The sequence below is a fragment of the Curcuma longa genome, chromosome 11 (genome assembly GCF_044706935.1).
Source record: "Curcuma longa cultivar G26 ecotype Majalengka, Jawa Barat chromosome 11, ITB_CL_G26_1.1, whole genome shotgun sequence".
Classification (NCBI taxonomy): domain Eukaryota; kingdom Viridiplantae; phylum Streptophyta; class Magnoliopsida; order Zingiberales; family Zingiberaceae; genus Curcuma; species Curcuma longa.
In genome coordinates, this window is record NC_133871.1 from 26,150,421 (window position 1) to 26,173,077 (window position 22,657).

The window sequence follows — 22,657 nt, forward strand, 5'->3', positions numbered from 1 at the left end:
AAATTATTAAATTTAAAATTCGTCATAATCTAATTATTATTAAGATGTGAGTGCTTAAAGATTTCCAAAATTATATGTTTTTAGAAAAACAATCAACGTTCAAATTGTGTTTTTTTAAAAAAGGAGTCAAACTTTTCACATTGGAAGTAAAACATCGAATCGACACAAAGTCTAGGAACACGTCAAGTATATGAAAACAAGAAAGAAGTCTAAGTCAAGAAGAAGAAAATGTACATAGAAATTAAACATGTAACAGACGCAAAGTCAAAATTGTAGGTTTACTTGGGTTTGTGAGTGCAACTTGCTCAATGCCTTAATAATGGAAAAAGTTATGAAAGACCAGCATTTTTCACTTTTTCCATTTTTAAAATTAGATAAACATATGTGTAATTATTTAATTTTAAAGAATTTTGCTTTTTTAATGGATGAGAATGGCATATCTTTCAATCAATAAATATCAGGTAATTTTTCTTCTCAAAACCTTTTTAAGTGTCATTCACCTCCCGTTCCTTTTTTCCCTTCTTTATCATGCCGATTGAACAATAGACTTAGCTAGTAATCTATCTTTATAGACATTTTAATCCGATTTAAACTAAATTAAAATACTTTAATTTGCTTCCAATCTTTCTCAATAAACTGATAAATAGAATGGTACTCACCCTTTAGAGACGGAGCTACATACACGAGAAACCATCCGCAAATAAGAACAGATAAATCATTTTTCACATGACCGCCTTCGTTAATAACACAACCTGAATTAATTTCAGAAAAGATCGTCAGATCGAAAAACTAAGGGCACAAACACTTGTTCCAGCAATCAAACATTGCATCAGTTGAATACACAAAAGAACGTAGCAGTATTTTTCGAGTCTTACACGTCCATTTATTTGCTAAAGATTGCAGCGAAATAAAGAAGCTGGATCCACCGCATCCGCAATCTGGATCCTAATGCGATTCCTGCATCAAATGCAATTTCTGAGAAATTAATATAAATGCGTTATTAATCTAATGAAAACGCAGCATGATACACTACATTACGTCTTAAAACCATACTGTGTTTTCATGTAGTGTACATTTCTCTTATCTTGACGTCTTAAAACCATGGAACACTTGAGAAATCAAGAGATTAGCATACCATAAGCCAAGCCTTCAGGTAAGCTTATGCACTAGTATCACTAGACGATAATGAACACAAACGTTTATTATAGTAGATATAATTTCTGAGTTGGGGAATGGAGAAGCATTTTCTCCATGATATAGTGTAATTTACTATGAATATTGTGGTTTGTGGAAGTAGTTTAGGCCATCTCGATTCACAGATAAGGTAAAAAAAACTTTCAACAAACTCAACTTTTTCTAACAGAATTACGTTTTCTCCAGCTCCGACAACAAGAATATGCATCTGATGATTCTTCCTAAGGAGCAGTCTCTACATCTACCCTTCCATCTCAGCTAGTTTATTGTAACTCTAATGGACTTACTTCGCCATCACTGGGTGGGAGCCAGAAAACAAAACAGCTTAGAACAAATTATAAAATGTTAATGGACAAATGGTGACATTTTTCTCAATAGCAGCAGTAATTTGCATAGTGTGGAACCAAAAATTATATGTATGTCATGGGCGTGTAGATTACTAACCAAAATGGATAGGTCATCTAAAACAAAACTAAAGATGGTTGCATTATGCCAAAGAAAACCAATAGCATTATTGAAAAAGAATATTTCTTCTGTAGGGAGACCAAAAACCTGAAACAACCATAGATAAATAAACACAATAATAGTGACATTTGCATTTCTCACTAACTGCAATATATACCAAGATGCTCCAGGGGTATGAGCACTGGTGACCATGTCATAGAAAGTACAAAAAGGAACATGATATATACACAAACAAAAGGCAAATTGTAGATGAATTAAGACATGCTTGTACAATAATACCTTGTCTTCATGCACATGATCATGCGAGTGATCACCATGCCCTTCCCAAGGATGACGCAAACCCTGAATAGGTGTTTGTACAACAGTTATATTGAGATGAAAAGAAGGGATCAAGGTATAGGATGATATTCATAGTAAGGTAATTTACCAAGACTACTGGTCCATCTTGCTTGGCCCTGTAAAGAATCCAAAACCTGCAAAGGGATGTATATTCACATGGATATTCATGGTTATGCTTGAAAAAAAATGAAAGAAGTATTATTATTTTTAAAAAAAAGAAAATTAAAAAACATTTTTCAGATCTCAAAGGCATTTACAACTCGTATAGCCAAGTACACTTGCAATGTGATGCAGTAGGGATGTCATAGGGACTCAAATATCTAGTAAAACAATTCAATAGCTGGCACATTGTAGTTAGCTCCCTTGCTTAGTGTGATGCTTTCCATAAGCAATGGATAGTTTAGCCTAACATCTACATAGGGTAGCTGGTGTAAAAGAATTTAATGTAATGCTCTGTCCATGAATCCATCTTCTCCCTCATTTCCCTCTCTTCTCCTTTTTCCCTTCCCTTTATCCCACTGCCCTGTTCCTCATTCTGTAAGAACTGTGTTTTCTTTTTATGTTAATGTAATAATATTCTTCCTCTTTCAACGTCTGTTCCCTCTCATATCCTCTTCTCTTCCCTTTCTCCTTCTATCTTATTCTCTAACTTCTGTCCTATATCACTATGCCTTTGTAAAGATGGGAATCAATGATATAAATGAAATACTTTTACAGGCGTCAAAAATGAAATATTTTCCTTCTATTCGTGGCTCATGAAAATATCTATTGCATAATAAAACGTAAGTCAGCAGATAATTTTCAACAGTAAATTTCCGCAGTGAACCATTTGTATAAACATATAAAAGTATCTAGTCAATAAATTAGCATGCTCAATTGAGATGTAATGTTTAGTAAAACTCAACATCACACTTCGAAAAGCAAAGGAAGAAATGACACTCTTAAGTCTTAATATAAATAATTGGTCATGCTTAAAATGAAAATGGAGAAAACAACTTATTAGGTACTAGAAAAGGTGGCATGTCTAAGGATTGCACATAAAAAAAATGGCTCATAAATCATGTGTGGTGAATAATAAAAATGAAACGCTGCTTCTCCTTAATAGTGTATTTAGTATTTACAAACTCAGTGAGACGACTAACCTGCTGCTGTAAATAAAAATTAATCACTGATATTACTAAGATATTAGACAAGCATACCAACTTTTGGGGTTATCAAAAATTTAATTTCAACTCCAAAATGTGCATTATTTATTTATTTTTCTTTATGTTTGCAAGAGAAGTAAGCAGAAATGGTGAAAATGTGTAAAGCTTGACTTCACATAGCTTCAACGATAGATCTCTCGGAAAAAATGGCCAAATAAATGGTGTATCACTCTGAAACAACTCTCGCACGACGTTAATGGTACGTTCTGACAAATTTCAACGCAAAAACTCATCGATCCAAGTCACGATAGATAAAATGCCACAAACATAATCCGAATCAATCGAGTGCTTTGGGGGAATAATTTAGCTATCTACATGTAAAATAAATAAATTCGCGAATTTCTTTGTTTGAGAGGCAAACAATCAAGACTCCGATCCCCGTGACTTTGACAACTTGTAAATCAAAATCTCTAGTTTCTTCAATCGGGAATCGTGATCAAGGACTCCATCGACCTTAACTTGAAAACCGAAAACGAAATCCATCAATTTAGCAAGGAAAGAGCGCCACTACAGATCTCAACCAAATTCGAATGGGCAACCGACACAGAAGACGAGAGAACGATATGGGAGTTAGGTTAGGGCTTAGATTACCACATAACTGCGCAGAGGCCCTTCCCGGTCACGACGTGCCATCGTTTAGGGTGGTGGATGGTGAAACCCTTGTAGGTGGTGCTCCCGCCGTGCCCTCCGCCGCCGCCCATCACTTCCCCGTCTCCCAATCCGATCTACTTCTGCAAGTTCTAATGCTTCAAGGGGTCGAGTCGTCGACTTCGGATCAAATTAAAGATGTTAATTACAAAAATACTTTAATGGGAAAGTATTTTTAAAAATTTATAATTTGTTTTCAAATAATTTAAGGCTTTATTAATGTTAAAATACTTTTAATATTTTTTATTTTATCATCAAAATACCTTGACATAAATAATTAAAAAAATACATTTTAAAGATTTTAATAATCTATAATGTCAAACTCTTGACGTTTCATTACATAATCGTATAATTAGTAATTAATTATTTTCCATTATTTTAATTGAAATTATATTTTTCATCAAATAAGTCATTAACTTGAATTTCTATATGTATGATTCGAACCATTAATCAGATTCTGTCAAAACATCATTAGAGTTATCTAAATGAGGTGGAAATTACAAGTTTAACATTAATACGATAAAAAAAAAGTGTTTTTGGTTACACAATGATCTTAAATGAAAATTTAAAACCAAATAAGTAAGCCCACAAAACCTTTGTGTTTGTTTATGTAAGGGCTTGATATTCGAAGGATAGATTCACAATAATAGAGCAAAGTTCGAATCTCTACGAATATATGCTCTTAAGGAATTAATTTCTCTTAAGAGACCGTTCAACACCATGATTTATCCTTCTTTTATAAGATCTTAAGGTGTGTTTTGTTCTATATCTTTACAATTGTATGATATTATCCACTTTAGACCTAAACCTTCATATTAATGAAGATATCTTTCATTTTATAAATCGATATTCTTTTCTATATATTTTCAATGTGAAATTTTAATTTTAATTTTATCCTAACAAACTAAACTATTGATGGAAGCAAGCTCCAGAACTATTTGCAAAATCATTTGAACAAGAATCAGCGGGGCATGGAAATTGCAGAGTTACAATTTTACATTGATAATGGTAGGAGCATTTTTCTCCTCATCTTCCTGTTTTTTCTTGCTTGCTTTGTTACTTTGATGCACAGAAGCATAAGAAAAGTGAGAGAGATTAAGACCAAAGCAACCTTGATGTACCGGAAAAACAAAGCAACCCCTGAGAAAATTAGGGAAGCGAACATAGACAGCTCCCATACCACGAGGATCACGTCCACCCTGTAAAAATGTAACACAAAGGTAAGAATCTAAAGTGACAAAATTGCTTCTGCCGAATAAATAGCATCATTGAATCATCACTAAGTACACAGGGTTATAGTGTCAAGAAGTAGCAGAGGAAATGACTTTTGGATTTGATTCAGATACGATACAATTATTCTAAAACTAGTAAAAATACAGGGGCAATAGACTTTGGTTCAACCTAAGCTTGCATACATCAATAAATACAAATCTATTAGATATGAGAAGGAAAGTAGAAAATTCCAAGTTAAACTATGCTACAATGTGTACAACAAAGCTATCAATTCTCCTATATGTTTTTTTTTCTTACAGTTAAAGAAATGCAAACAAAAACTCACCTCACTAGCTAGTTCTCTAGATATAGCATCAGCTCTCCTGGGCACAGAACTCTCTATCTACAAACTTTTTGGCCTCTTAACAGTTGTAGCATGTCTCTAAAGGAATCATCACGACTTCAGCAAGAAAACTGAGCTGAAAACCATCAAAAAATGGTTGAAATCCCTTAGCATAACAATAGAGGTTCCTTACAAGTGGGTAGCAGTTTGAAACTGCTTCAGCCGAACAGCACTAACCGGAAGCAGAGGTCCTGCCATATTTTGGTGGAAGCCAATCCTATTGGAGTGTGCTGTTGGATGACCATCAATTTGATAAGGGGGAGGTGACATGTCTGTCATGATGATCTCTAATGTACATATGGTAATTATTTCTTTGTTTGTAGACATTTGCATGCTGTTCCCTAGTGAATGATGATATCCTTTGGATGAAAAAGGATTAACTAGCCACTCACACATCCATTCGAGAAGGCCTTGGCTCGTGAGATCATTCGAGTTGTTTCGCTAATGGCAGGGACGTCAATAAGAACAAAATGTTCAATTACGATAATAAAGCAGCAAACATTTTTGGACACACAATGAGTCTTTCTTTTCAGTTTGCACTTGCCATCTTGCTTCACACCTAAATTTCAGAGTCATGGCTCATTAAAATTTACAAATAGTATCAACCTAGTGAACCTGAAAACTGTAAGGAATCGTCATCCTTTGGGATGGGCATGAAGCTACAGACCAGATTACCAGTCAAATCATAAATTATAAAAGTCAAATTGAGTCACTTCTTTATGCATAATCAGACTCAACCAAAGAAGCTTGACTCAGTTAGGATCGTTGAAAAATTGAAGAAAGTTGAAGGTCAATGATTTGAACTTGAAATTTTCACCCTCTTGTCTCAGCCATTTCAAGAGATTTTTGATATCCTACTTTCTGAAGCCTGAACAACAACTATAAGTAATGTAGCTATGTAAAATTCCTTTCTCATACAAACTAGACCTTTCTTATAATCTGGTACAACATTACTACCACATGATTGGTCTTTTCAATTTGGTTTGACATTTTACATTCTTGTTGCAAAACTAGATCTCACTATTGAAATTTGCATACTTAATGGATCTTGAGAATTCCATTCATTTTCCATATACACTTTGAGAAGGGTAATGTTTCCGAAGCATGTTACCAAAATGATTTAAATAAAGTATGGCACACAAAAGAAACAAGTACATTAGTAATTCGCTGAATAGAATTGGCTAGATCATCTAATTCCCACTCTGATCCTAAAATTTAAACATAAATCGAAAGAACTATTTAGAGCAGATCCAGCAACTCGATTCGCAATGCTAACAGAACATATCGGATCGATCTTTTATTTTCCACAAGCGTACAAAACCGAGATAACAGAACAAAACAACCGTGAACAAAAATGGGGCATGATCAAATTATTACCAGGAGGAAGTGTTGGTGGCGGTGGAGGAGAAGAACGATAAGGTCGCCCACTCGTGCTTGGATCTCACCTGGTACTCCCTGAGCTGCTCCGCCAGATTCGATCGCGTTATCATCTTCCCGGATCCAACCAAAGCGAACCTAAGAGGCCTACCGCGCCGATTCCCACCAATCAAGCATCCGCGAATTCGAGCAAAACCGGCGACCAAATCCGTCTCCTTCAGCGGAAGACCTCCGGCGCGGATCAGAGCGACGCGAAGATCTCCGGCGCGGATCAGATCGACGCTGATCCTTTGGGCTTGTTGACGCCCGAGTAGCTACGGATGCCCACCAAACTCGACGGATGGAATTAAAATAATGTATTTTTGTTACTAAAAAAACACTTTCATCTTTGTATAATAAAAAACATTTTTTATTCCTAAAATATTCTAATATTATTATAACAGTGGGACAATTTTAATCAAAGCAACTTTAATATTAATCAATTTTTTTACCCCTGATATATGCTCCAAGGACTAGTTATGATGAAAAAAAAATTGATAAATCTCCGTTAGCCCCATTGACTATCTCTGGGGGTGAGCAAGGGCCCAATCCCTACGTAGCCAGGCAGTTTTTCACCGGCCACTAGTGTAAATCGAGAAGTGTACACAGCGGTCAGCCCAGACGTCCAGCATTCTTTGATTGCGCTCCTCATTTGGAAAAAAATTATACAAATACGCCGTAGCTGGGGATCAAATCGTAGGTGCCTGGGTGATAACTTGAATGTCCTACTGCTGCACCATTGCCCCAGGGAGTTAGTTATGATGAAACAAAATGCATAAGAAGATGGTTCAAATATTGATGAAATCAAAACAATACCCTCTTTCATCTTGACCAACTATCCTCCTCCATCATTAATCAACTATAATTTCTCAATTTATTTTATAATAGTCATAACATCAATCGTGTGGAACCATGGAATGACGAATTTTACCTTTTCGTAGAAGAGCTAAAGCTCATAAAACAGTTTAAATCAAAAGCTATGTAAACCACTGTCACGAATTTTAATATTGTGCTAACCTTGAAATTTAGCAAGAAAATTATAAAACATGTAGCAGTTGATCTTGATAACAAGAAAATTAACAGCGGCTAACCATTTCTACGACCACCAAATTACACCAGAACTATTTACAGGCGACATAGCTTAGTTAGTAACTAGAAAGGTTAAAAACAAAAATCAAATTCACTAATCTTCGGTGTCATAATCCTCATCCTCATCTATCTGCATGGTTAATTGTACAAGTCTGGGTGGTTCTATGCCGATGTTGGCCACTCCATCAGGAGGATGCCAAGCAGTTTGCTGATCTTGCTTAATCTCGATTGCGGTTGAAGTTGCAGGTTCGGCCATGACTGAAGTCGAAGAAGGAGAAGCAATCTGTGGGTTATTCTCCTTGTCCACTCTCTCAGACTGTCCAGGCTGCCCGACCGGGGCCTCATCCCGATCCCCTAACATTATGTCGTCATCGTCATCTTCACATTTCACATACCGTTCCTCTCTATGCTTTGTCGGTGGCCGGCCTCTTCCTCTACCTCTTCCTCTACCTCTGCCACGACCTCTAGGACTAACACTAGCATCCATCATAGACTGTCATAAAATAGGGTTGTGCATCAGGAAAATGAACAAGGCTGTTAACTTGGAACAGAAAACAAACTACTAGTGAGGAATACCATTTTAGGGGACCTCAATTGAAGATCCTCATTGCTGTCGATGTCATCCCCATGCGGCACTGTCTTCCTGAGAATTTTGATAAAACAATCAGGACCTTTGTTGATGACTGCTAATTGTAACATTTTTGTTTGGATTTGTATTCATATCTACAATATATAGACTAAGCATTACCTTCTGTGACCGATTCCCTTGTCATCTTCAGAAGTTTCCACGCCACCAAGGTTGGGTACCTTGTTGACAACACCAGTTAAAAAATCATAAGCACTGTAAGTCTTCACACATTGTTTTCTGTAACAAACACAATAAGACAATGAACTTAAGTTAGTCTTCCTATTGTAGAAAGTCACAAAAAACTTGAACCACTTTTCGAACATTATATAGAAAGTAAACTTTACCAAAGTTCTACTCTAGGTTTGAGAACAGCTATTTGATTTGTATTAAGCAGTCCGACCCAAAAACAGTATTCCTCTTGGACGGTTGAACTCCCCAAGTGTTGCAGTTTTTCCTTAATACTCTTGATTTTTCTATCAACCTCTTAATTCTTCTCAAAATGAAACAGGCAGGCCTATTCATCCTCAATTCAAGCTTTCGATAAAATAAATATTCATTTGAAACCTAACCTTAATCTCAGTTCAAGTAGTCATAAATAGATTTAAGGGTATACTCACAATTTTTAAACACGTTCAGCTATAATGATTTCGCAAGTAGGAATGGGTTACAAACAAATTATAGATCTGGCTGGATCCACAGTATGGTTCAATATATCTTCATACAACATACTTTCATATCTTTGGTTCAATATATTGAACTTTACCCTTTTGTGATAATATAGCATTTCCATGATCTTTTTGAAAGTACTAAATCTTGAATATGCTATTTGGTGAAAGGTTTTTTGTATTTATAACTTCTACTCGGCAATATGAACAGAATGTCCCCTTCAACCATGCCCCTTTCAGTCTTGCCTTTGTTTTCAGAGAGGAAAGGCCTTAATGGGATAGGGATGGAATTAGTCTAAATTGAAGAGAGCATATTCATACAAGTCCAGTTCAGTCCAGAGATTATAGTGGGCTGATACTTCAAATTTGAAGAAATGGTATAAAACAATAATGCGCACAACACAACCAACAAAAGCAAGAAGAATACATTCATTTGATATTGCCCATAGGGCATGTAACATTAGAAGTCATGGATGACAAATATTACTGTAATCAGTAACATTATAGACAAGCTGAAACAATAACATTCGAAATTAATCATTGAACGATAAATACGCATATATGTGTATATTTAAGATCATTGTATTTAAAATAAGCACGTATGAGAATGCATTCTTGTCTGCCAAGACAGTGCATTATCCTCTTGTTGTACTTTTGTAAAAATAATCACCTGCTTCAGAAACTAAGCATACAACTAGCAAAGAAATATTTACTGATAGGTTAATGGAAATGATCACAATTTACTAAATTTCAAATCAGGCTGCTGCTAATTCATTAAATAAAGAGTAAAAGTAAGTTATCTTACAGGTGTGAAGAATTCAATGTCTTGGCTCCCCTTTGGAGAGTAATTTCATATGTCCTGTCACAAAGATCTTGCAAGAACAACTCCAAAGCCTTTGCTGTAAAACAGCCAACAAACCATACATTAACCACTGCTGCCTTATCTCTAAAATTTTTGCATATAAAACTATCATTATTTTTTACTCAAAACTGTCTTAAAAAAGAAAAAAAAAATCAGAATTTAATGTGAACAATCTCACTAAGTTCTATGGTTCTGTCATGGTTAGCAAGGAATAGATACATATGTCAGCTTTTTTCCTTTAAGAAAAATAACATCTATAACTTGAAAAGGTTCCATTAGTATATTTTATTCAAACATATAAAGGTCAAGTTACTTCAACAATAAATAAATAAATCTTTAGGATTGAAAAGGCATTGTCCTTTCCTCCCTCCAAAAAAATGCATGGTTTGCACTCTAATGTATCCTCGTCGAGTAGAGCATATTTCCAAAGATTTCATTGACTTGTAAGGCCTTTAATTTTTGAAGTGGAAGTGTAAATGCATTGCAAGGGATAGATACATGTATCAGCTTTTTATCTTTTTTTCCTTTAGAAAAATAACATCAATGACCAGAGAATTTATATGAATTCACCCCATGTAAAAGTCTCCTATGACGTTGCTTCTCACAAAGGCCATATCGATTAATTTGAAAAGGTTCCATTGATATACTTTATTCAAACATACAAAGGTCAAGTTACTTATACCAAAAAAAAAAAAAAATCTTTAGGATTAAGAGGACGTTGTCCTTTCGTCCCTCCTAAAATTGCATGGTTTGGACTCCAATGTTTATCATCACCTTGTCAGGTAGAGCTTATTTCCAAAGATTTCATTGACTTGGAAGGCCTTTCATTTTTGAAGACCTATTATCAATGCATTTGGTGATAAAAAAAAGTCAGGTATCCACTATGGCAAACATGATTAAGAAATAATTTTCAATAGATTTGATCATGCAGTTCATTTTGGAGCTTGTAACTGTCAGTTATAGGCAAAATCAAAGATCAGGAGTTAAAAGAGGGAAGTCAAAGATAAGGCACTGACAAAAAATTCATTGAACTTCAAAAATCCATGCAAGTTTTTAACCAATGTGGATGGTGCCTTCCTGCCAAGTTTGTGTTATAAACCAACTGTGAACAATTGCATGATTTACTTCTCACATAGTGTTAATCAATTGATGAGATTCTAATTCTTCAGTGAATGGCAAATGATAGGCAAAGGGATTTTGAAGGAGAATATACTAATGCCAAACAAATGCATTAGGTTATAAACTACACCAATTGGTTTTCTCAAAATCATCATCAGTCAGTTTGCCTTAAATAAACAAGATAGTTGATGGAAGAAATGATGCCACTTACAAGAATTTGAAAATTAAAATAGTACATCACATAAGCGAGAGTCGTTCAAAAGAGCAGTTAGTAGACAAACAATTAGGTCAAGTTAACACCTATTAGGAAGTATGAAAGCATGCAACAAGATAAAATGCTAACAATAATAAAGAAATGACACAATGAAATTCAGAAATGCACAGATACATACATACAAGAAGAGGCACAGCCATCGCCATCTTGCCAACATCTTCATCCGCTTGCATTATCTTTTTTATTCTCGACTGTAAAAACAAAAATATGTGATAATCATGAGTTTCAACTCATTGTACAAATATAACCTCGTAACTACTGCCTTTAGTGTTAAACATATGCAAACATCTAAGAAGTGGTGGTAGAATAAATACAAACTGATACAACAACAACAACAACAACGAAGAAGTGGGGTCGGAATAAATACAAACTGATAACAAAGAGAATACCTTCCAAGATAGTTTCATTTGATTTGTTTAGGAAAATAAAATCAAAATCTATAAGTTCTTTTTCCCAAAGAATTAGTGAGGAACAAAAATAAATATACGTTATGATCGTGTGACACCACAAGAAATGATACTATACTATAAGTGATTGGCATGGTTATCCAGTGAGGGATCTTTGCTTTGTTTGTATTTTGACATTTATATAAGGCAAACAAAGAAAGAAAACCATGTATAAATAGCAAGGTTAAGAAACCAAGAGTATCTCAAATACAGGGGAACTGGTTTATCAAAGACATGTCAGTGGCCATTGGAAAAATAATGGTATGAACCGGTATAGACTCACAACACAACATAACTATTTCATGAATGAAGAACGGGCTCATTAAAGTCAAATGAAAGTAGTACTGACTTTTAACTGTGTAATTGTCCTGCTATGAAAGTCATGCATGTAAAGTTAAAAATATAAATAATAGAAATGCTTGCCCTACCATAGATTTCCTCTATCAGAGTAGACATGTCGATGAGGTAGACATGTCTTTTTTTTACTATTATAATTTGTATAAATTGATTGCAATTTGCAAGACCTCCTGAGGTAGGATTTCACTCCCTCTGCGTCAATGAAATCTAGTCTGCTAGCCAGTTGACATCACCCTTAGCGCATGCCCTGGTTCCTGCTTGAGTGCAGGTGATTTCAAAGGCTCTGGATGAAGGGTAAAGGCGGGATTTCACTCCGGTTCTGCAGAGAGGGCAATTCGTCTAGCTGATTTTGGGCTGATGGGTTTGGGGCTAAAAGTTCTCTGCGAAGCGCGACCTCCATCGGTTCTGGGATAAGGCTGTCCATGGAGGACCACGTCAACACCTCTGAGTTCGTTCTCAACCAGGCTGATGAGGGAGAGATCCTTGAAAGTGGATCTCTCCTCACCAGTCCTGTTCGTAGCGTTAATTCACGAGCGTCTGAACCAATCCAATGTTATAGTTCCGCTCTCCCAGCCTCTCCACTGAAAAACTAGATCCCTTATTGCAATAGAGCTCAGATTTAAAACTGCAAACTTTTGTTAGGGCTTTCCTAATCCGACCACCACGAGGCATCCCTAGATCTCGCAGACGAACGGGCTCCTCAATAACATCGGATCACAGATCCGCGTTGGGATACTAAATACAAAAAGGAAATCATTCGAGATTTTATATATTCTAAAAAAAGGAAGAAATTACCGCCGGGAATCGGGTGCCTAGCTTCTTCCTCATCTCCTAGCTCTGCTTCTCATCCACCAACTACAACTCCTTCAGAAAATGACCAAATCGATCCAGATTCACCAGGCAGGACGGATAGCATAACATGGATTAGGATTTGAAACTATGAGATCGAGAGGAAAGGCGGGGAGAAAGAGCGATCCGGTTGCAGCCGCCTCCGACGGCGAACGATCCGGCTGATCGCCCCTCGTTTTCTTCCTGCTTCTTTCCAGTTTTCCACTGTTTTCCCCCCGTCGACCAAATCCAACGCGGGTCTCGGATTGGAACTGGAGGGGGCGGGATCCTCTCGATCCGTTTCCCATCGTCGTTTCACGCTTTTAGTTAAGAATTTTTTTTTATTATTCACCTTAAACTTAGTTTTGCTTTGTTAAATGCCCTACATAATTTCAAAATATCGTTAAATGCCGAGCATAATAATAATATAATATTTTAAAATTGGTGTTGTGCAAGTAAACATAATATTTATCCAATAAAAACTAGAAAAACGATAAGGAAAAGCATCATTAATAGAATATTTTTTCTACACAACTGCGTTCCAATTCACATAAATTATTTAAAAAAATTAAATTAAGAAAATTCGCATTTTGGGGATAACACTTAGTCGAACTCCATCGGCACTAATCACCGTACATCTTCAGTATCCTACGGCAGATAAATCTTTATTTATTTACAAAGGGACAAAAAAAACAGAACATAATAACATATTTATTTACAAAGGGACAAAAAAAAAAACAGAACAAATAGAAAGTTCTCAGAAAGCCCAGGAGTGCTTGCTCCGGATGGCTGCCTCTTCTTCAGGAGTGAAATCATTCTCGATGTCTAACAACTGGCGGATCTGTTCCGGTTCCTTCCCTCTGATCATGTCGGCGAGGGTTTCAGCGATCAAATTGAGCAATCCTTTGATGTCCAGGTAGTTTGCAGCCTGTTCGATCGATCCGTGATACAAAACCAAAACATAAAAAAGGCGTCTTTAATTAATTAGATGTCTTCAAATAACAGAATTATCATGAAAAGGTGAAAAGAAAATTAAATCTTCTTCAGTACGTACCATGAAGAGATCGTAGAGGGAGGATGGGTCGAGCTTGACGAACTCTTTATCCCAGGCGCTGAGCGCGGGGTCCGAGATGGGCTTCGATGAGATGCAATAGGAGGAGACAGAGTCGGAGGAGGCGGCGGCGGCGGCGGAGGAGGAGGGCGTCAAGGGAGAAGAATTGGCGGTGGCGTGCTTCCGGCAGTACTCGAGGATCTGTCTCAGCACCTTGGAATGGACGAGGGGGAGGGGAATGACGCCGTCAGAGTCGCTGAGCATGTCCTCGATGACCTTCGATTGGAGGGCCACCTCCTCCTCCACCTCGATCTCTTGCCCATCGCCGGAAACGAGCTTGATCATCTTCGTCATTGCCGAGGGAAGGATACGAAAATTAGGGATTTGACGCAGTTCGAAGGAAAAGCGATGCGATGTTGATACGGTGGAGTGGCAGGCTATTTATAGGCGAGGATAGATGAGAAATCGGACTAGGTCAAAAAAAAATTAATTGCGCGGATTTGGACGGGTTTAAGTTTTAATTAGGTTTAACGAGTTCAATTATTAATATAATACAATTTCAGTTAATTATTTAGCTATTTTTCTTTAACTTTAAGTTTATTATATTAATAAAAACACAGAAAAGATCGAAAAGCTTATCTGTATGTTATTTTAAAGGAAGAGTTAATGAATGGCAAAAGTCTTCATATTAATTGAATTAATCATCATATTTAATAACTTTCAAACTCCTTAACGATATTTTTTTATATAGAGAAAAAAGGATAAAATAAGGAGAGTATTTTTTACATGTTCCCTAAATATAATCACCAAAATAATTTAATTCGTTAAACCTGATTAAAATTTAAACCCCAAATCCGCCCAACTAATTTTTTAAAACCCGGTCCGAATTCTCATCGATTCTCGCCTATAAATACTGCCTGCGACCCTAGCCATCGTCCCCTGCAACCTTTTTCGCCTTCGATCTCTGCCGCTGCGTCGAATCCCTAATTTCTACATCTTTCCTTCGGCAATGGCGAAGATGATCAAGCTCGTTTCCAGCGACGGTCCAGAGTTCGAGGTGGAGGAGGAGGTTGCCTTCCAATCGAAGGTCATCAAGGATTTAGCCGCCGACGACGTCGTCCCCCTCCCCAATGTCAGCTCCAAGGTGCTGATCCAGGTCATCGAGTACTGCCGGAAGCACGCCGCCGTCAATTCTTTCCCATTGTCGCCCTCCTGCCGCCGCCTCCTCCTCCTCCTCCTCCATCTCATTGAAGCCCGTCTCGGACCTGGCGCTCAGGGACTGGGACAAAGAGTTCGTAAAACGCAACAATTCCTCCCTCTTCGATATCGTCATTGTACGTACTGAATAAGAAAGCATTTTCTTTTTCCCCTTTTCATGATTATTCTGTTATTTGAAGATATCTAATTAAAGACGCTTTTTTTTTTTTGGTTTTCTGTCACGGATCGATCGAAACAGGCTGCAAACTACCTGGACATTGAAGGATTAGTGAATTTGATCCTCGAAACCGTCGCCGACAGGATCAAAGGGAAGCAAGCGGAAGAGATTCGCCAGATGCTTAACATCAAGAATGATTTCACTCCTGAGGAAGAGGAAGCCCTCCGGAGTGAGAACTCCTGGGCATTCCCAAAAAAGTGATTCTAAAGGAACCATGGGTGGCCGTGGCTATGCCACAACTGTGGATTTAATTTTTTAAAATAGATTTAATTGTAATTTATATACGTGGATACGAATCGAACCTATTTAAGTAATTTAGCTTAAATTTATCAGATTTTGAATTATTAGATGTGGATTAAATATGTAAAATTCATTAGTCCGTTCTAGTATTACTAGATATTGATTAAATTTGTTGAATCTGTTAATCCATTTCGGTATTATCGGATAAAGATTTAATATATAGAATAAGTCAATTATTCTATTATTATCTATGGACTGATAACAGATTAGATAACTATATATAGGATTTGGTCCCTAAGGTTTAGGAGAATTGACATCTCGCCTTTGTTTCCCATTGACGAAGGAGTTACAGCACCGTTATCCTAATTCTCTTGGAAGATCATCCTTTTGCTTCCGCTTCATCTTCTTCCACAGGGATCGAGCAGTTGACGTTGCAAGACAAAGACAATGACTCTTCAATCAGGTTCTTTGTCATTATTTTTTATATTTAATTGTTAAACCATGATTCATTGAAACTAGATCCTTGGATAATTGTATTTCCTATTATTGAAGTTCTTATCCGGCTTATAGAACTTATATGGTTTAGGATTTACAAGTTTTCTTTCAATTGGTATCAGAGCTATAAGGTTATGTTTCTTCGTATTTCGTGGTTTACAAGATCGCACTTACTGTGTGATTGATGACAAGTTCGTTCCAAAATTAATTATGAACATGTTGAATTGGGTGTATGCTCAATTTATTATACAGTTCATAAAGTTCGTTCCAAAATTAATTATGAATAGGTTGAATTGAGTGTATGCTCAATTTATTATACGATTCGTAATTTGAAAATACGAAGAAACATAACCTTGGCTTTAATACTAATTGAAAGAACTTGTAAATCTTAAACTGTATAAGTTCTACAAGCCGGATAAGAACTTCAATAATAGGAAATATAATTATCCAAGGATCTAGTTTCAACAAATCATGGTTTAATAATTAAATACAAAAAATAATGACAAAGAACCTGATTGAAGAGCCATTGTCTTTGTTCTGCAACGTCAACTGCTTGATCTCTGTGGAAGAAAATGAAACAGAAGCAAAAGGGTAATCTTCTGAGGGAATTAGGATGACGGCGCCGTAACTCCTTCATCAATGGAAAATGAAAGCGAGATGTCAATTCTCCTAAACCCTCAAAGATCAAATCCTATATATGGTTATCCAAAGTGAAAAGTAGGGATAGAGATTTAGGGTAGAAATTAAGACCCTTAATAAGGTTGAAATTGAGGGGTTTTAACTTGAAATTGTGGGGATTCGTGGATTTATTTGGATTGAATAACAGGTGTACTAATTGAAAATCCACAATTTCAAGTTAAAAGACCTCAATTTCTATCTTAATTTCTATCCAAAATATCTATCTCTACTTTCTCTTTGTATCCCTTTGCATTGGGATTTTAATGATTTGTTATTATATTTTTATTTTTTTTAATAGAATAAAAAATTTAAGACGTTAATTATCAGATGAACAGTTGCTCGCGCTTTGCTTGTGCTCCCGAATTTACTTAGGGAAAGTCACTCACTTTCAATATTAATGGAGTCTAAGACCCAAATACCTAGATTACTAAAATAAATAATTATAATATAATTTAACAGCATCTATACTTTAATTTTTATAATATTAATTTTACATCTTACTAGGTTGGGTCTAATTTTATAATAATTATAATATAATTTAATATACATTCACCTGCTAATTTTTTATTTGATATTTAAAATAGTAATTAAATAAAACATGATTAAATAAGGAAGTGCAAATGAAATGAGAATAAGGAAATCTAAAATTAAAGAGAAAAAGGAAAAAAACTAAAAGTAAATAATTGTCAAAATTATAACAAGAACATTTTGAATAACTAAATTTAATAATTTTTATGAGATTATATGAGGTTTGATATCCCGCGCGACTCATCCCTACGCGATTCTTGCGCGACCGCCGACCCCCGCCCACTTCCGCCGCCGTCGCGCCGCCGTCCGATCACCGCCGGCCACCGGACCCGGACCGTTGGATGCGCAACTCGCCGACGCACATTCCGGCATCGGATTCCGGTCGGAATCCGGCCGGAAACAGGACAGTGCCCAACGGCCACTGTCGGCCGGAAATCAGCCGGATTCCGGCCGAATCGCGGCCGGAGACTGGCCGCGGTCGACGCGCCGGCGCCGGGCGCGTCGACCGCGGCCGGTCTACGGTCGGAATCCGACCGATTTCGGCCGGATTCCGGCCACCAGTCCGCCGCCGGTGAGTTGCGCATCCACGCCGTCGGTCCGGTGGCCGGCGGTGGCCGGACGGGGGAGCGGCAGCGGCGAGAACGCCGACGACGCAGAGAAGCTACAGTGTTTTTTCGCGATGAACGGCCTGGATTTTTCGCGATGAACGGCCGGGATCGCGTGCGCACGGGTCGCGTTTTTTCGTTCGCGCAGGATATCAAACTCGTATATATATATATATATATATATATATATATATATATATATATATATAATATAAAAGAATATAAACAACAACAACAATAATTATAATAAAAAATATATAATTATTGGATATTGACAAATTAAAGAAAGACCTCATCTTAGCTGTCCTTCAAATATGCCAAACCATTACATATATATTTTGGCCCTTTTCCAATCCCATTCTATAATTTTTGTATTTTAACATTCCACTCCCTATTTCTCTATATTTTTTTGCTTTAATAAGTTTAAATTTTTTTCATCTTTTCTCATGCTTAATCATATTTTCAAAACAAATATTAAAAAAGAACATTTATTTTTATTTCCTCTCTATTTTACTTTTTTAATAAAATAGATGAAAAAGTGCATTATTGTGAATTTAAAGGACTGACTTATAAATATAATATTTTCCAGGAGGTTAATATAAGTTTGTGGCCTCCGACAGGCTGACCGCTAGGAGACTCACGATTACGAGGAGACCGCGAAGAAAAGGGGTTCCTTCGTGCAGATCCCTACCCGTGCCTTTAGGGTTGGGATTCGCGGCTTCTCGTTGTCAATGGCGGAAGGCTGCGGGGTGAATGCAGCGGTTGCGTAGCTGGAGCAACAGCTGACAGCGGCCGAGTCCGAGGCCGAGGTGGGGAGGGGGTAAAAAAGTGCTCCTTTTTCCCTTTCCCTCCGTTTTTTTTTTGTCTTGTTCTTTGTTGTGGTCGGCGATTAAGAGCAGCGAGGAGGCGATCGGCCGAAGAGATGAGCGCGTCGAGGTTCATAAAGTGCGTCACGGTTGGCGACGGCGCCGTAGGAAAGACCTGCATGCTTATTTCCTACACCAGCAACACTTTTCCAACGGTGAGTGCTGAAAATTCTGATTTTTCTTTTGGTTGTTTGGTGTTTAGATTGTGCTTGTCGGGCATACGATGAAGCGTGTAGGCGACAGACCACGTAACAGAAATGTGCGGCTGAATAGCTTGTGTGCGAGATTAAACATGGAAAAATCCATCCTTCTTGACACTCTCCTCACGTTATCCTTTCTTAGATCCGCTCGTTGAAAATTCCTAATTGCTAGGTTCCCCATTCACAGTGACGATCTTGAAATTGTGGATTTGATCTTTTTAAAATTCTCTGTTGTTCACCATTAGGAAGCAATTTTGGTTAAACTTAGGTTGTATTTTGATAAACTAGGATGCTTGTAAGATTATGATGTGGATTCCTCACTCGATCATGTTTAGTACGAAGGAATGTCGGTAGATTTCTTGTTTAAATGGATCAAGGTGCGTGTAAACGCCTGAAAGAGGATCTTGTCGGTAGAGGAATGTCGGTTGTATTCTTGTACTATGTTGGGAGGAATGCCTGCTAGATAATCAAGGACATTGTTTCCTCTCAACATGCAGTTGCTTGGGAAATGTTGATGTTATGCATTTGCCATGGTTGAAATTTGAGCATTAACATATTCTGATTAAGCATTTCACCTAATCTTTGTTACTTGGAAGCGAGAAAGCTAATACTTTGATTAATAATTTCATTAAATATATATTCCATTAACTGTAGCATTGGTTGTATCTCATTAATGAAACTATGAACAGGATGTATCAAAATTAACTTTATAGATACTTGTGTTTTTCATCTTATGAACAGGACTATGTTCCAACAGTGTTTGACAATTTCAGCGCTAATGTAGTTGTGGATGGAAGCACAGTTAACTTAGGGTTGTGGGATACTGCAGGTACATTGGAACTTCCTTTGTCTCTTCTGCTTGATGTTGCTTTCTAGTTCTTAATTTCAAAGGTTGGTATAATAAGACTTTTCCATTGAACAGGCCAGGAGGATTACAACAGATTGAGACCTTTGAGCTACCGAGGCGCAGATGTCTTTTTGCTTGCATTTTCTCTCATCAGTAAAGCCAGCTATGAGAACGTTGCTAAAAAAGTTAGTAATGGATTTATTCATTTTATAATTTTTCGACCTTTTAACTCAACAAAATTTTCTGATTTGCATTTTCTTCCTTCTGATTTGGATTTTCAGTGGATACCTGAACTGAGGCACTATGCACCTGGTGTGCCCATAATTCTTGTTGGAACAAAACTGGGTAATCCATAACATGTTACTCTTTCTTTGCACTTCGATCAGTTCTACTTGAGAGTGGCGTTGTTTGCATGTCATGTTTGTGGCTTAGCAACTCGAAAATCTTCTACCGGTTAGCTACATCTGTTTGTGTTTCATGAATTATTAGTTGCTTTGTGGCACTCTCCTAAATTTATGACCTTGATGACTCTTCCTTTTCTCTCCTTGAACAACGTTACTTATACTAGTTGTAACCTAAATTATGCAAATCAAGTTGAAGTAACGAAGTGCTATAAAATGTAACTTTTGCTTTTAATGAAATGTTTTTTCATTAGATTTTGATTTCTGAGATACGTTTTTCCTCACGTCTTAATAGATTATAGATAAATGATTATTTGATCTTTTCTTATCTTATCTAGCTCCTAATCACTATTTTTTTTAATGCCAGTTTGCTGACCCGATGAGCAACCCATCATCATATTTGCTATCTGTTAGCTCTTCATACTCCCAAAGCACCCTCTCATTATGCTTCACTAAACTTTTACATGACCAAGGCCTTTTGTAAAGGGCGCATATTTTATCACTCTGCATCATCTGAATTAATTTCTGCATTAAAATTTGATGACAGAGATTTGTTTTTGTCAACACAATATGATTTATTCTTTGTAAGTAGTTATTTGATTTTCTAGTGTTATCTACCTCCCAATCATTTGATCAGCATAACCTTTTTTGTCGGTTAGCACTTATGCACCTATTTAGATGCTTCACTTGGATGGTGTGGTGGTTGATTGGTTTATTGTTTAGACCATACATTCAACTAATTAGGATGAACAAGGCGAATGTGATGACATGGTGTTTCTTTTTTTAATTGGTCGGTACAGATAAATAAATATATTGATTCATTTCTATTTGCCGTACAATTTATGAACTTGAGATCCTTCGCTTAACTACTTTTCATCACTATAGATTTTTGCTCAAGTAATATGGACTTTCTGGTGGTTCCTAAGAGTGATACAAGTCCATCTTTTTGCTTATGTTCTGTATCGATACAATTTATGTTTGGCATTTCTGAAACTGTTTGACATTTGTACATTTTAAAGCCTATCGATCTTCTTGAGTTTATCTTCATTAGTTTCTAATGTTTGAAAATGCTCCTACAATCTTTTTACTGCACGGGATTGTTTGTAGATCTTCGAGATGATAAACAGTTCTTCATTGATCATGCTGGTGCCTTTCCTATTAGTACTGCTCAGGTGAAATCTGGTGGTTTATGGTATGGTTGTATTTCATATTGCGATATGCATCTTGCTTACTATAAATAGCAATGTTTTAGGGGGAGGAGCTGCTGAAGCAAATAGGAGCCGCTGCGTACATCGAATGTAGTTCAAAGACCCAACAAGTATGCTTTTTTCTCAAACTTCTTCCCCCTTTAAACTCCGATCTACCGCTGTTTCGCTGATTGAATTCTGCTATGGTGCAAAATTCTCCGGTTTAGAACGTCAAGGCGGTATTCGATCAAGCCATCAAGGTTGTACTTCAACCGCCGAAGAAAAACAAGAAGAAGAGAAAACCGCAAAGAAATTGCTCCATTTTGTGATAACCGAGTGTGCAGAAAACATCGAAGAGTTGTTCCACCGAAACTCCTCGTATTTCCATAACTCTATCATTGATGTTGTAATCTGGTTGCTATCTTGGAACAACAGGTTATTTGGTTTTCACTCCGATTTCAAATGATCTTAACGACCCGCCAAGCTATTTATGACTTCAGATGACCAATTCATGTCGATGTTTGGGGAACTTATATTCCTTGGATTGTTGTATATAAGTTTGCTTGCTCAGGTAAATCTATCGCAAATGGAGTGATTGCCTTTGTTGGATGATGCAATGCCTACAAGGGATGCCGAAGATGTTATCGGTATAGAACACCGTTTCACCGAGCAATTGTGTTGATAACCGATATCGAAACTACAAGTGATCAAGGTGCTCAAGAAGACCCAACCTATCTATTTTTAATGGCTTTGGCTATTTATGATTAATCATATTAATTATTTATGATTAATCTATTAGTTCATACTAATTGCAATCTTAAACACATTCACATGTAGAGCACCAATCTCCATAGCTTCGTGATTATTTAATCTCATGTAATGTCTGATCGTGAGGGAATAATCCCTTGAGAATTCATATTATAATGCATCAACTATTATGAGCTTAAATATTTTATCATCATCTCTGATTAAAA

At 36.8% G+C, this 22,657-nt stretch overlaps 5 protein-coding genes and 1 pseudogene across 6 annotated transcripts; 2 read left to right on the forward strand and 4 right to left on the reverse strand.

The window, feature by feature from the left end:
- Positions 1–739: 739 nt before the first annotated feature.
- LOC141837564 (NADH dehydrogenase [ubiquinone] 1 beta subcomplex subunit 2-like) lies at positions 740–3,963 on the reverse strand. The gene is made up of 4 exons (XM_074724943.1): positions 3,795–3,963; positions 2,087–2,132; positions 1,939–2,001; positions 740–957 (listed from the first exon to the last, which is right to left on the reverse strand). The coding sequence occupies exons 1-4, from the start codon at positions 3,902–3,904 to the stop codon at positions 946–948; spliced, it is 231 nt and encodes a 76-aa protein (XP_074581044.1). The 5' UTR covers positions 3,905–3,963; the 3' UTR covers positions 740–945.
- An 829-nt stretch (positions 3,964–4,792) lies between these two features.
- LOC141837565 (uncharacterized) lies at positions 4,793–7,170 on the reverse strand. Its single transcript, XM_074724944.1, has 2 exons — positions 6,844–7,170; positions 4,793–5,050 (listed from the first exon to the last, which is right to left on the reverse strand). The coding sequence occupies exons 1-2, from the start codon at positions 6,954–6,956 to the stop codon at positions 4,846–4,848; spliced, it is 318 nt and encodes a 105-aa protein (XP_074581045.1). The 5' UTR covers positions 6,957–7,170; the 3' UTR covers positions 4,793–4,845.
- Positions 7,171–7,882: 712 nt separating this feature from the next.
- On the reverse strand, positions 7,883–13,340 carry LOC141837566 (uncharacterized). Its single transcript, XM_074724945.1, has 6 exons — positions 13,118–13,340; positions 11,638–11,710; positions 10,070–10,163; positions 8,720–8,836; positions 8,548–8,614; positions 7,883–8,464 (listed from the first exon to the last, which is right to left on the reverse strand). Exons 1-6 carry the CDS (start codon positions 13,148–13,150, stop codon positions 8,066–8,068), a joined length of 783 nt encoding a protein of 260 aa, XP_074581046.1. The 5' UTR covers positions 13,151–13,340; the 3' UTR covers positions 7,883–8,065.
- A 567-nt stretch (positions 13,341–13,907) lies between these two features.
- Positions 13,908–14,555, reverse strand: LOC141837455 (SKP1-like protein 11). The gene is made up of 2 exons (XM_074724853.1): positions 14,205–14,555; positions 13,908–14,078 (listed from the first exon to the last, which is right to left on the reverse strand). Exons 1-2 carry the CDS (start codon positions 14,553–14,555, stop codon positions 13,908–13,910), a joined length of 522 nt encoding a protein of 173 aa, XP_074580954.1.
- A 655-nt stretch (positions 14,556–15,210) lies between these two features.
- LOC141837456 (SKP1-like protein 1) lies at positions 15,211–15,837 on the forward strand (annotated as a pseudogene).
- A 2,987-nt stretch (positions 15,838–18,824) lies between these two features.
- LOC141837567 (rac-like GTP-binding protein 5) lies at positions 18,825–22,155 on the forward strand. Of its 2 annotated transcripts, XM_074724947.1 has the most exons (7): positions 18,825–19,203; positions 19,990–20,077; positions 20,171–20,280; positions 20,377–20,440; positions 21,604–21,668; positions 21,749–21,814; positions 21,911–22,155. In XM_074724947.1, the coding sequence occupies exons 1-7, from the start codon at positions 19,105–19,107 to the stop codon at positions 22,010–22,012; spliced, it is 594 nt and encodes a 197-aa protein (XP_074581048.1). In that variant the 5' UTR covers positions 18,825–19,104; the 3' UTR covers positions 22,013–22,155. The 2 variants fall into 2 exon arrangements, with proteins under 2 accessions (XP_074581048.1, XP_074581047.1); XM_074724946.1 differs by having other exon boundaries at positions 20,171–20,440.
- The last annotated feature ends 502 nt before the right edge of the window (positions 22,156–22,657 follow it).

Bases quoted from the DNA above. Each gene is read 5' to 3' on its own strand.
- LOC141837567 (XM_074724946.1), top strand. From the start codon at position 19,105: ATGAGCGCGTCGAGGTTCATAAAGTGCGTCACGGTTGGCGACGGCGCC. The intron at 20,078-20,170 runs GTACATTGGAAC...TCCATTGAACAG, and splicing joins AGGGTTGTGGGATACTGCAG to GCCAGGAGGATTACAACAGA. The intron at 21,815-21,910 runs GTATGCTTTTTT...TCTCCGGTTTAG, and splicing joins GTAGTTCAAAGACCCAACAA to AACGTCAAGGCGGTATTCGA.
- LOC141837566 (XM_074724945.1), bottom strand. From the start codon at position 13,150: ATGAGGAAGAAGCTAGGCACCCGATTCCCGGCG. The intron at 11,711-13,117 runs GTAATTTCTTCC...TTGTTTTTACAG, and splicing joins TAGGCACCCGATTCCCGGCG to TCGAGAATAAAAAAGATAAT. The intron at 8,615-8,719 runs GTAATGCTTAGT...CAAAATTCTCAG, and splicing joins AAGGGAATCGGTCACAGAAG to GAAGACAGTGCCGCATGGGG.
- LOC141837455 (XM_074724853.1), bottom strand. From the start codon at position 14,555: ATGACGAAGATGATCAAGCTCGTTTCCGGCGATGGGCAAGAGATCGAG. The intron at 14,079-14,204 runs GTACGTACTGAA...TCGATCGAACAG, and splicing joins CCCTCTACGATCTCTTCATG to GCTGCAAACTACCTGGACAT.
- LOC141837564 (XM_074724943.1), bottom strand. From the start codon at position 3,904: ATGGGCGGCGGCGGAGGGCACGGCGGGAGCACCACCTACAAGGGTTTC. The intron at 2,133-3,794 runs GTAATCTAAGCC...ATCCCTTTGCAG, and splicing joins GGCCTCTGCGCAGTTATGTG to GTTTTGGATTCTTTACAGGG. The intron at 2,002-2,086 runs GTAAATTACCTT...ACACCTATTCAG, and splicing joins AAGATGGACCAGTAGTCTTG to GGTTTGCGTCATCCTTGGGA.
- LOC141837565 (XM_074724944.1), bottom strand. From the start codon at position 6,956: ATGATAACGCGATCGAATCTGGCGGAGCAGCTCAGGGAGTACCAGGTG. The intron at 5,051-6,843 runs GTAATAATTTGA...ACATTTTTACAG, and splicing joins GCCACCAACACTTCCTCCTG to GGTGGACGTGATCCTCGTGG.